Source organism: Leptinotarsa decemlineata, unplaced genomic scaffold (assembly GCF_025532065.1).
Source record: "Leptinotarsa decemlineata unplaced genomic scaffold, Ldec_3_MD MMD2_P_RNA_scaffold_2, whole genome shotgun sequence".
NCBI classification, from domain to species: domain Eukaryota; kingdom Metazoa; phylum Arthropoda; class Insecta; order Coleoptera; family Chrysomelidae; genus Leptinotarsa; species Leptinotarsa decemlineata.
In genome coordinates this window covers 359,024-372,436 of record NW_027412529.1, presented here as the reverse complement: position 1 = coordinate 372,436, position 13,413 = coordinate 359,024, and the positions used below count along the sequence as shown (strand labels likewise).

The window sequence follows — 13,413 nt, the reverse complement described above, 5'->3', positions numbered from 1 at the left end:
CATGTTTTCCTCGTGTTTGATGCTCAAGTTAAGAAATATAGATGGCTTCCTCTCCGTGGTCCTCCCGAACAATATAATCAGCGCAATTTCGCAAACAGGTTCAAAACATACAAAGTAGGAAAAATATAACAGGGCCTTCCCCTAATGCCGGACCTGTAACTCACCGATACTTTGAAAAACGGTTGCTATGGAAAGCAAACAAACCGACTGCCCATATTCGGTTTATAAAATAAAGATGACAGTTATCGGCAGCAATTCTTGAAAAACTTGTTTCAAAAGTAGTAAAGAAGAACCGAAATACTACAAAAATGGATGAAGAAGAAGCGGTAGGTTCTGGCGACAATTTGAGCGAGGATTTGAGATCCCGCACGAATTCAAAAACATCCGAGTCCAGCCTCGAAGGACGCAAATCTCGCACACTATTATGCAAACCGCCGTTGAAATACAAAAGGTAGGTTTCTCTGTTTTGTTTTGTCGTTCAGTTAGGAATAAATGTATAACAATTCCACTAAAAAGATTCATATCATGAGAACTATTGAGCAAAAGTAATTATTTGGGGGAGGAATTCAGGGTTTTTTAGAGAACTTTCTGGGAAATGTCACCTTCCATAATCGGAAGAAAAGAAATGCCATACTTTTTAGGTTACCCTGATAAGTTACCGCGTAAATTGAAAATATTTTTCACGCAGTAAAATTCGCTATTAGGTCAAACCATTGTATCTCTTTCTGCACTGTTTAACTCAAGCAAATGATACTGATACGTTACGTTCCGTAGCATTGAGTCCTTAACGATTCTGAATGTTGTCAAGTACCTACAAATTATGCCAACATTTCATCTACTTTCTATTAATTTTGAGATGATTATTCAAGTGACAATGCATGACCAATGACACAATTTCTCATAAATACGTTTCCTTGCCGATTCATATTTACACGTGGAACTTTTAAGTAGTCTCCCAGATCACCAGATTTATACCTGCATGATTTCTTTTTTGGGGGGTATCTGAAAGAATGTTTTTATCGGCATGAATTTCAGAGAGCTTTGAATATTGATAAATTGGGGTGTAAAATCATCCTGCTTTGTGCCATCATTACGTCAAATGAACTCAGATATGAGAGTATCTCTGTATCACATATTTGGCTATTGTTTGGTACCATACTGTGGTTCATTTAGGCTTCAGTTCATTAGTTTAGATTTTTTGAGCTGCATTTTACTTTAGTTTTCAAAACTGCATGATTTATTTGAGTTTCAGAGAACATTTTCATTTTTTTCGATTCGAAGCATGTTCAATCGAATATTTGATATTTTGTCGCGAACAAATCTCTAATTTTGAAATGGTCGACTGCTATTGCGAAACCCGTTCAGAACGTGTTAGGATTCGTATATTCCGATATTTGTTTTCCACATCTGTATACTTTCTTTCGACTTTAACATTTCAAATGATTCACCACGTAAAACAAAACCAACCTTTTTCATCACATCGCATCGGTTTGTAAGGCCACTTGAATTCATTTTGTCCTGCGATAGTTTCAATTTTGCGTTTACTCCTGAGATATTCATTTGAATTATATGACGTAAAGGGCAACTATAATGTGCATGAAATGATTGAGGTAAGTAACGTAGTCATTTGACAAGAAATAATATCGTATTCATGAGAAAAGCTTTCCAATTGCCTCATTATGACCATTATTTTAAACATAATGTAACGAATTTCAAGTCGCCCCTGACCGATATGTCGGCCAGCGAACAAACACATGACATCACCGCAAAAGGAATGCAGTCGGCAACCGCCGATTAAACTCTAGTTGAGTACCGAAACGACTATAGAATTCTAGAACGATCGTTATCGATATACAGGCTGATTCACGGTGGATGGCACATTAGACGTTTCTGGTGAACCAGACAACGGATCACTTTGAAAATTTAATGGAGGGCATATTCGGACATTCTCTAGCCAAATAAAATATTTTCGACAATGCGGTGTTGCCGCTTCTATTAGAAAACAGTAGCAACTTTGATTTTTCAAATGGAACACTCTGTATATAATATTATTTTTGGAATCTCCAACAATTGCCCGACAACTTTTCTTGATATTTCCCTATACCTATCTGTTACCGTTTTCGAAATAAAAATTAATTTCAATTTTTTTCTTCGAAAATCATGACTTCTAAAAATGCCGATATCTTTTAGTTAAGAAGTACTATGATATCGAAATTTGGTTTGGAGTTAGGTGATACTTGGACACTTCCCACACGTCAGCCTAATCTCCGTTACTTCAATACAGGGTGGTAAAAAAATACAGTTTTTTCGTTTGCTTGAAAGAGTTGCTGAAATTTGATTATTTTAAATGGAACACCCTGTATATTATTGAAAATTCGGAAAGCTGCTGAAATTTGCTTTCTTTCTATGTATATCATATCTATACCTAACTAGTCAAGTTTCGGACTTATGAACATTTATTTGTGAAAATGTCCCTTCAGAATGGTATTTCCATTCGGTATTTGGTAAGCAGGCCATGATTACTATTTGACAGTAGCGTTGTGACATTCTCCTAATAATATCGACATTTTCGTCACTTCAGAAGTTGCAAATACCTTCAAAACGATGGAACAAAACTATTCAAACGAAGTTCTTATGAATTTGTTTATTATTTTTGGACAGTGTGACAAAATTATCAGCAGAACATGTAGAAAGTTCAATGAAATGTATCCGAATCTACCGCCAATGAACCTCAAGAAATTTATACGAATTCAGAACAATTTCAATATGTTTGGATAAACTTTAAAAAAGCACCAAGAAACTTGAAATTGGAAATATTGATATGAATAATTATAAAAAAATAAAACAATCATGTGGAATATTTCAAAATATGTTCGAATCGCTGGCCGTTCACTTCCAAGCACTTTAAAATGCGGGTGTTGACTGATTTCGTGGTGGTAGATCTGATTTAATTGGGATCCAAATCTTCAAATGTTTGGGCAATCCTTTCTAACAATTCATCTCTCGAACGCACGGGTATTTTGTAAACTTTTTCTTTAAACATTCCCCACAAATAAAAATCTAATGGATTAAGATCGGGTGATCTCGCTGGCCAATTCCATGGTCCCAAGCGCCTCATCCACCGATCGTCAAATAGTCTATCCAGTTCTGCACTCACTTCTCTTGTGCAATGTGCAGGAGCTCCGTCTAGTTGGTACCAACAGTTTCGATAATCTTCGAGTGGCAGATTATCCACGAAACTGTCTACAGTATTCTCCAAAATATTCAGGTAGCTTCTGGATGTTAATGACTCCTCGTATATCACGTACCTCAATTTGTTGTCCATCAATATGCAGAAGACATTAAAACTAAATTTTTCTTGAAATCCGACTTCTTTTGTGACGTGAGGATTTTCACTGGACCAATAATGACGATTTTTTCTATTGAAAATCCCTTCTCTCGAAAATTTCGATTCATCAGTCCAAATAATTTTATTTAAAAAAAGTGGATCTTCTTGAATGCGTGTCAACAACATTTCACAAAATTCTACTCTCTGTTGAGGATCTTGAGGCTTCATTGCTTGAATTTTGGTGAATTTATAATCATGCAATTTATGTCTTCGCAAGATTCTTTGAACCGATGAATATTTTATACCCAAACCTTCTTCAGCACTTCTTATCGATGACTCGGGAAATGCGTGAAAATATGCTAAGACATTAATCTGTTTGTCTTCGAAAGTTACGGGTCGAGGCAAGTTTCTTGGTGCTTTTAAAGTTGATCCAAATGCATTGAAATTGTTCTGAATTCGTATAAATTTCTTGAGGTTCATTGGCGGTAGATTCGGATACATTTCATTGAACTTTCTACATGTTCTGCTGATAATTTTGTCACACTGTCCAAAAATAATAAACAAATTCATAAGAACTTCGTTTGAATAGTTTTGTTCCATCGTTTTGAAGGTATTTGCAACTTCTGAAGTGACGAAAATGTCGATATTATTAGGAGAATGTCACAACGCTACTGTCAAATAGTAATCATGGCCTGCTTACCAAATACCGAATGGAAATACCATTCTGAAGGGACATTTTCACAAATAAATGTTCATAAGTCCGAAACTTGACTAGTTAGGTATAGATATGATATACATAGAAAGAAAGCAAATTTCAGCAGCTTTCCGAATTTTCAATAATATACAGGGTGTTCCATTTAAAATAATCAAATTTCAGCAACTCTTTCAAGCAAACGAAAAAACTGTATTTTTTTACCACCCTGTATTGAAGTAACGGAGATTAGGCTGACGTGTGGGAAGTGTCCAAGTATCACCTAACTCCAAACCAAATTTCGATATCATAGTACTTCTTAACTAAAAGATATCGGCATTTTTAGAAGTCATGATTTTCGAAGAAAAAAATTGAAATTAATTTTTATTTCGAAAACGGTAACAGATAGGTATAGGGAAATATCAAGAAAAGTTGTCGGGCAATTGTTGGAGATTCCAAAAATAATATTATATACAGAGTGTTCCATTTGAAAAATCAAAGTTGCTATTGCTTTCTAATAGAAGCGGCAACACCGCATTGTCGAAAATATTTTAGTTGGCTAGAGAATGTCCGAATATGCCCTCCATTGAATTTTCAAAGTGATCCGTTGTCTGGTTCACCAGAAACGTCTAATGTGCCATCCACCGTGAATCAGCCTGTAGAAGGCCGGCTTCTCGTCCCAAAAGGACAGTTGAGTTCAGAAAGTGAATCGAGCGGTTAAACAAGGAATTCAAGTGGTGGAAATAAATTAAGCGTTCGTTGCTAAGTATTGTGAATGAATTAGTTTGTAATAGTGAAATATTGTTGGAAATAAATTTTTTTAAGACAGTAAATTCTTAAATTTGTTACAATAAAAATAGGTATAGTAAGCTATCCTTAAAAGATGGATATACTCATTGGCGGACTTTTTTGTTGTTGTTATAAAAAATATGGAACGTATTGTTTTGTTATATCTCAATGGGATTAGAAAACTGAAGGAAATGTGGAGATCTGTCGCTTTTCTGTTTTCCTCCTTGTTTTTATTTTTTATACTCATCCTAAATCGATTTTCACCAGAAAACACATTTGTTATTCAATTTCAGGGACCCAGGCGTCATACCTTTTCATATCCCACACAAAAAACTTTTAGAGAAAATTGAATCCAAGAAAAGTGAAACTGAACCGTTGGTAAGACAATTGAACTTTTTCAAATAGTAGTTGTCTGGCCCAATGCATATTTCGTGACAAATTTATATGCCATATTCTTACAGGCTGGATTTAGAAAACTCCAGGAACAAATTATAGGGAGTCGGAAAAGAGAGCTCGAAGAGAAAACGATACCTGTAGTTGTGTCTGAAGTAGTTCCGGCAAGAAAAGGTATTTTGGAATTCTTGAATGATTGTCAATATTAGGTTATTTATGCAGGTTACTTCAAAGTGGAAGCTAGCCGATTGAATTTTTGAATTTCAATATAAATTCGTATCAAATCTTGGAATACTCTGTTGTAGCTCGGGCAGGCGTGCTATTCGTCGATCAAGAGAAAAAAACTCCCGTAAAACTAACCAATGTAATGAACCAAACGGAATGGATACAAAAAATGAGAGAATCGACGGATGGTTCTTTTGTTTATCTTACGTACGCCGTTCCTAAATCTTCAGAGCTGTTCAATCCCTACGCTTTGAGGTACGGTTACAAGTACTGGCAAAAATCACCTTGCGATATATTAAAAAAATTAATGTCACCTTTTTTCGGGTTTGAAGGCAGTCGATTTTTGGAATTCCTTCCTGACATTTAGCTGGCTAGCTTCTCCAGAGGTTTATACATCCAGATAGTTTGGAGTGCTAATACGTTTACCTGGATTAGGTAATTTGTCTGTAACATTTCTGTTTTCTCCCTGCTGTCATATTGTTTTCTATCCTTGAACTTCTTAAAATGGGATTCCATATTCGGTTGAGGTTCAGTGCTTTTTCTTTTCTGTTGAAACACCACGTGTCTTTATGGATCTCTATTGCCTCCCGTACCAGTCGGCTATGGTTTCCCTGGTTGGGGGCAATGAGTTTCCTGTTTTCAAACAGAATCCAGTCGTTTCCTTTCGATCTAGTCTGCAGTTTCTTTCATGGTCCTTCAGCCTTGTTCCCATGGATCTTTTGGTGGTTCCGATGTATACCTTCCCACAAGTGCATGGTATGCGATATACCCCTGCTGCTGATAATGAGTATCTTCTGTCTTTAACCAGAGGCTTTGTTGTATCTTCTTGGTGGGTTCGAAAACCCCAAAAGATTTCCAATTCTGGCTCCAGGGATACGTGGTCACGTATCACGGTCACGGAGTCAACAACAAAAGCCAACCGCACATTTGTGGTTCCAGTTAGAAGACCTAGAATTCCTAGACTACATCTAACATGACCACGTAGGCAGCTACCTGCGTGACATCTAACATGACCTACGTGGTCATGTTAGATGTAGCCTAGGAATTCTAGGTCTTCTAACTGGAACCACAAATGTGCGGTTGGCTTCGGTTGTTGACTCCGTGAATATGTGTTGTTTCCTGCTTTCGGCAAACAAGTGTTGCCCACCTTTACACTTGGCTGCACCGCGCTGATGAGGCCAATAGCCAGAAATACGTGTCCGCGATTTGCCCCTCTTTTTTTGAGTGTTGTGTCCACGAATTATTTCATTTAATTTTCATGGAATTATTCAAATTGGAAAAATTACCGCCGACGAAAGAAGCTGCAAAGCAGCCCATTTAACGTGTGTATCACCAGCTTCACCAATGGTTCTGAAATTCATTTAATGCAACGGATTGGGGTTGGAACATGTCTAGCGACGGCATCCTCATGCCAAACTACACCGATGAACAGTTGATTCCTGACAGTTTGCTTGAAAAAATTTATTGCAGCTGTGAAAAAGACAGTAATACTTTGCGCTACAGTTGCCGTAAGCATGGTTTAAAATGCTCGCAGCTGTGATCTTTAAGAAGAACCCGATAAAAATGTACAAGACGAAGGAGAAGAAGAAGAAGAAGAAGAAGAAGAAGAAGAAGAACAACAAGATCAACAACCAGGGCCGCAAAGTAAAAGAGCGAGAATTAATTAAATTAAGATAATTTTTTATCTCATTATATTATGTATAATGTATGGTTACCTGCATCTTTGTTGAATAAACATTTTATTTGAAGCTTTATTTGTTCAATTTGCCACTATAAAACCTTGGTAATTAATTCAACTCAGGTTGAATAAACCTCTGAAGAAGGTGGCCACTCGCGTCAGCGAAATGTCAGGAAGAAATTCCAAAAACCGACGGCCTTCAAACCCGAAAAAAGTGACACTGAAAATCTCGACCGCGAAACCCTCAACAATTTTGTGAAAAATTAATCTTCACCAGCATCGCCACATACAAGAACGTCGACAAATCGAACTTTTTCACGATGAGCTCGAAAGGGGTGATGCAACACGTCGGCAGCGAGATAATCTTCACCACCCTCGACAAGTGGGAGGAGGAGTACCAGATGTACTGCCGACTGATGGAGATCAAGCTGTTCTTTTTCTTCCGAAAGTGGAAGGGCTTCTACATTTGGAGGCGGAACGTCATCCAGAGGAAGATGAACTATGCCAGGAAGCACCTGGAAGAGAACATGCTCGTTTTGAATCCTATTCTGAGGGATGGACTGCTCAGCATCCAGGAGATGTGCTACAAATTGGTGGACGTCACGTTCACCGATGTCGGAACTATACAAGATATTTGGTTGTTTTACTTTATAGAGAAGCAGGTGAGTTGCAATTCTGAATGTACTGAGAGTGGAAGAGGTAGAAAAGTTCACTGTGGGAATGGATCACACTACACTTTTGAAATCTACAACGTCGTAAAGTCTCCTGACATGTATTACCTTTTCTCCCCAATCTCAAACGATCAATACTCATTTATGAATGCCTCTTAACTAATCTGAAAATTTCATTTTTCAAGATGGATAAACTGGACGTTATCAAAGCGAGAATTGACGAATACCACGACGTAACCAAGGAGCTAGTAGGGAACGCCTGCCATGGAGCATTGTTAGCGAAAGGATTCGTTGTAGATGAAAGAATTGTTGATGACACAAGAGGTACAGACAAATCAAATGAATTTCTTCAAATTAGCTGTCATTTTATACATGAATCAAAATATGAACATCGAGAAAAAAACCTTCTTGACTTTATATTTCCTCATCATTGAACAAAAAATGGTGGGAATCTTACAGAGAAAGGAATTCACCCACTTTGTTGTTCACTGATGAAAATGTAGAACGTCAAAACACGTTTTTTTTCCTCAAAAAAACTAATCTCTCCTGAAAAGAATTTCCTATCAATTAAAATGAGCATTGAAGATATTTTTCAGGAGTTCTTTAATTTCTAGATAAAAAATTTAAGCGGCCCCAAAAGATCAGCTACATAGAACAAGCTGCTAAGAAAAAATTCTGTGAACGTCTTGCTAGGTGAGTAAAGAAAGTCACACTAGAATTTTAATCGTTCAACAAATAAGTTCACCGACTGAAATTGAATCTTTGACAAGTACAGTATTTCATTTTTTGTCAAAACATCGCCGCATTGAATAAAGTTCAATATCCGGCGGGGTTTCAGCTTTAACATTAGTAATTTGACCTTCCACCTTAATACATTCTCGTTTTTCGTCAGCTTCATCATGCTGGTGGATTATATAAGCATAAATATGCTTCACCAGCTCATTATCAATTCCATAAATGAGCTCAACGGGATTTTCGAAATGCACACCCAATTCTTACCTACTGAAAGTCAGTTGAATCTCGCGGACAAAATGCAGATCGATATTAAACGACCAGACGAGTATCCCGAGGTGAGTTGCAGTAAGAGTTTTGTGTAGGTGTTTCTGTTCTGAGATTTATATTCCACTTTTCCCTTCCGTTATCTTCGATTAGTCATTAATTCATATCTATTCATTTTCTAGCTTCCATTATTTATTGTGTACATCGTTTTGAAGGAGACCAGTTTAGTTTTGGATCCGTCACTGAAAGTGACTTGTGATATTTTTCAACAAATAATCGATTTATGGGAGGAATATGCAATTTCCGTCAAGTCGTATGTTGCAGACCCCTTTTATTCTGTATTCACGACGTGAGTAAAATTCATCGATATGTTGAATTTCACTAGTTCGGACTTCCATTGTCTACTATATAAAGTGATTTGAAATCCCTGAAACAACTAAAGAAGAAGAATTGAAAATGAATAGCTGAAAATAAGAATTATATTAACGAAAATAAACCTGAAATGAAATGATAGTGAAATAAAATACAAGTAAAAATAGAACAATTGAATAAATAAAAATAATGAAAAGAAAAAAGAAAATAAAAATAAAAAGTGGAGAGATTCCAAGTCACGTTAGTTCACGACGTTTCGATTGTTAGTATCTACAATCGTCTTCGGGTGATGACTGGACTGATTCCTCCAAGAGATGACTATTTATAGGTCGTTCGAGTACTTTCACTTATCCCCGCTTTCCATTTTCCGCTTCCCTGGTTCCGTGGGAGATGACCGTTTTGGCGGGAGTTGGCCATTTTTCGCTTGATGATGGGTTTCCATATGTTGCGTATTTCTACGCTAGCTTGGCTGAATACGTTGTTGGACAACATGTATGCGGCTTCCTTGAATTTTCTCCTAAACCAATGTTCCTCTCTGTGCAAGATCTCAGCTTGGGACCACTCGATGTTGTGTTGATGGGTCCAAACATGGTCTGCTATTCCTGATTTGCTGGTTTCCCCTCACTGTGTGTGTTTCTTGTGCTTGGCAATGCGAAAATTCAATGGCCTCTTAGTTTCACCAATATAAGATTTTTCGCACTCACAGGGTATCCGGTGAATGCAATTCTTGGAATCGCAGTCCGCGTTTGGTGGCCTGGTTTTCGTGAGGCTGCTACGGATAGTGTTACCGGATCTGAAGCAGGTTCTGATGTTGTACTTGGAACCAATTCTTCTTATCCTCTCCGATAATCCTCTGATGTAGGGAAGTGCAAGCACTGGTTGTGACGGCTCCTCTTCCTTGCGAGGCTACTGCTGTCTTCTAGCCAAAGTCTTTTCTACCATCGCTTTGGAGTAGCCATTCCGTTGAAGATCATTTTTGATGATGTCTAGTTCCTTCTCGAGACCTTCCTTCGTATTAAAAAGCTCAAAAGCACGGTCTAATAGAGTCTGGATTATTCCTCTTTTAGTCGATTGATGGTGGTTGGATTCGTGGTTCAGATACTGTCCCGTATGAGTGGGTTTTCGGTATACAGATGTTTCCCACTTAGTGTCAGTCCTCTTCACCAAAACGTCTAAGAATGGCAATTCTTGTGGATTTCCTTCTCCATTGTGAAATTGATGGAAGGTCTCACGCTGTTGATGTGTTTCAGGAAGGCGTCGAGTTCAGTATTCCCATGGTTCCATATTATGAAGGTGTCGTCAACATATCTCAACCAGACTCGAGGTTTCTTGTGGTCTTCTTTAATGACCAGAGTTTCAAACCACTCCATATTAATGTTGGCTATGACTGGTGAAAGTGGCGATCCCATTGGCAGTCCCTCATCTTGTGTAAAGAATTCTTCCTTCAGTTGGAAATAACAGTTTCGTACACAGCATCCTAGTAATTCCATGATTACTTCTATAGGTAGATTCGTTCTCTCTTTCAGGTCCCGTCTTCGGATAGCTTTCTCTGTATGATTTGGAGTGCTTCTTCGACCGGAACGTTGGTGTAAAGGCTTTCCATGTCGAAACTAATTAGTTGATCTTCCTGTGTGACCTCAATTGACCCTAGTAGTTCGACAAAATGCCTTGAATTCTTCACAAAAGACGATGTTTTTCCATGTAATGGTTGTATTAAGGGAAGTAAAAATCTAGACAAGTTTTGAGTAGCCGAATCTCTGGAGCTGATGATCGGTCTAAGCGTTGTTTCGGGGATTTCAAATCATTTTATATAGTAGACAATGGAAGTCCGAACTAGTGAAATTCATCATGAAACATTGTCAATCACCTTCATCGATATGTTAATCATCAACAAAATAGTAACAAACCTTAAAATTTCACACCGGTTTCTTTTCAGGCCGGTAATAAATGAGAAAATCGAAGACAGAATATGTGGCTGGGGACCGACTCTGGCATTCAATATATCCCAAGATGAACATCTGGTAGCAATCAAAGAAAAAATGTTCGATTATTTCGAAATAAACTACAACACTGCTACTGTTTTCCTGAAGAGGTTCGAGTCCGTCAGAGATTTCTACGCCGAAGATCTCTTAGTAACCGAAAAGGATATTACGGAAGAAAAAGGTTAGATACAGTACAGTCAATTGATGTTTACACATTCGTCATCGATTTATACACAAACCATAATAAACTCTCACAGGTTGCGATCGAACATACCCATTCACTTTGATTCGTTACACCAAGTGTAACCAAACTATTGATTTTGAAGTGGTCCTACGTTGGGCGCCAAACATACGAGTATGAAATTAATATCATGTTCGGGTTTATTCCAGAGCCTGACTCATGTTACTTAATTTTTGTTTATAGATCTGGAAAAATTTCGAGCGATGTGCGCAAGATACCACTCAGAGATAGAAATCGTACAAAGTATGTCTACCACTCAACCCATGGGAATGTTGTATCTTCAGCTGTCTGGGTTGAAGAACTCTGCAAGTCCAGAACCTAAAAGGCTTCTCAAGATCGTTGAGCACACGTTACCCTGGTGAGTTTGTTTACCAATTTTCTCTAAAGATTCATCTCAATTTCTAAGTATTAATATAATTCATGATAAAATCAATTTGAATTTTAGGATCGGTCAGACGAAAGTGGACGCTATGATAGCAGAAGTTAACGAAATTGAAGTCTTCTTGCTCCAAGAACCTATTGAAACCTTAGACTATGTCAAGTATTTGGAGTATATTGAGCAATGTCCATCGCGAGTAGACAGGATGGAGGAGGAACTGGACTACTGCAAGGAATTGTACGACATCATGGAGGAATTCAGAATCCAAGTCCCTCAAGAGGAGATGCAAAATTATCTGGGGCTGAGCGTAACTCTGGGTAACCTGAGGAATCTGGTTGACAAAAAGATCGAGGAGACTGGAATACTCGTGAAGCAATTTAACGATCAGATGAACAAAGACATAAGCCAATTGATTTCGGAAGTTGGTACAATAAAGGACGAGTGTATGGTAATAATTATTATTATTCTACTGAAGATAAAATATAAACGCGAGAAACTTTGGCACATATTCCGTAATAATGTTCGTAGATGGAAAGTAACGTGTTTTATGGGAATTATGTTTGTTTTGCAGCAACCTTGGCTATACGACATCGACTCCAATATAACTGAAGTTATGGAATTCTTGAGAGATTTACACGACCGTCTGGCGATTTGCCAAAATCGTGCAGCTGAGTTCAAAAACTATCAAAAACAATTCAGAGTAAGTTGAATATAATATTTATTCACATAGCTAGAAAATCAGTACACTTTACGACGCTAAAGTCAATAGGCAGTATTATTTATTAATAATAATAATAATAATATAATTTTTTATTATTTCCTTGTTAAAAAGTACATTGTTATACGTACAGTGACAAGGAAAACGTCTGAGGGTAGGACACGTTACAAAGTATAATGTTTGTAGTAATCAATAATCTAAAAATATGATACATATAGGTATATACATATAATTATTTGTTTGGCTTAGATTATGTAAAAAAAATAACTATAAATAAATGAAAGTCAATTTTATCACATAGTTGTGATATTTTGTCATTAAAATATAAAAAAACAGTTCAAAATTCGTCAAGTGTGTAGCAATTTTTTTCAATAAGTGCCTTTTTCAGTCTTGATTTAAAAATGTTAAGATTTGGTGATATTTTAATTGATTCTTCTAATTTATTAAACATTTTTGGTCCAAGATAAAGAAAACTTTTCTGATAAAGAGTTGTTCTATGAATATTGGGCATCAGTTTGCCTCTAGAACGAGAAAGGTGTATTATGCTTGTTTCTATAAACGTATAAACACAATTCATAAATATAGAGACCAGCAACAGTTAGTATCTTGAGATTTTTAAAAGCATTTCTACATGATTCTCTCCAACCAATACCGGCAATGATTCTTACTGCATATTTTTGCAAAATAAATATTCTTTCAGCAGCAGATCCGGTACCCCAATTCAAAATTCCATATCTCAAGTGGCAGTTTATGGTCGCATAGTATAAGTTCAGTAAAATCTCTTTACTACAAAAATTAGCCATGAATCTCAGAGCATAGCAGTTTTTTCTCAATTTAATACAGAGGGTCTCAATATGAGGAGTCCATGTGAGTTTGTAGTCCAAGGTGACGCCTAACATTTTTGTAGAAGTACAAGATTCAATTGGCAGATCCCCATTTTCATGGAT

The 13,413-nt window shown here is 37.1% G+C and overlaps 1 protein-coding gene across 3 annotated transcripts in view; it reads left to right on the top strand.

Annotated features, from left to right (window-relative positions):
• The first annotated feature begins 206 nt into the window (after nucleotides 1–206).
• The window catches only part of Dhc16F (Dynein heavy chain at 16F), a 48,299-nt gene continuing 35,092 nt past the window's right edge, over nucleotides 207–13,413 (top strand). For 2 of the 3 annotated variants that reach the window (XM_023157260.2, XM_074180630.1), the window contains exons 1-13: nucleotides 207–451; nucleotides 5,102–5,186; nucleotides 5,270–5,375; nucleotides 5,507–5,681; nucleotides 7,382–7,766; nucleotides 7,961–8,099; nucleotides 8,390–8,468; nucleotides 8,668–8,845; nucleotides 8,957–9,123; nucleotides 11,083–11,309; nucleotides 11,553–11,727; nucleotides 11,815–12,196; nucleotides 12,320–12,448. In XM_023157260.2, the coding sequence (XP_023013028.2) occupies nucleotides 309–451; nucleotides 5,102–5,186; nucleotides 5,270–5,375; nucleotides 5,507–5,681; nucleotides 7,382–7,766; nucleotides 7,961–8,099; nucleotides 8,390–8,468; nucleotides 8,668–8,845; nucleotides 8,957–9,123; nucleotides 11,083–11,309; nucleotides 11,553–11,727; nucleotides 11,815–12,196; nucleotides 12,320–12,448 (2,370 nt within the window). In that variant the 5' untranslated portion in view covers nucleotides 207–308. The remainder of the gene's footprint in view (nucleotides 452–5,101; nucleotides 5,187–5,269; nucleotides 5,376–5,506; nucleotides 5,682–7,381; nucleotides 7,767–7,960; nucleotides 8,100–8,389; nucleotides 8,469–8,667; nucleotides 8,846–8,956; nucleotides 9,124–11,082; nucleotides 11,310–11,552; nucleotides 11,728–11,814; nucleotides 12,197–12,319; nucleotides 12,449–13,413) is intronic. The other variant, XM_074180639.1, reaches the window with a different exon arrangement.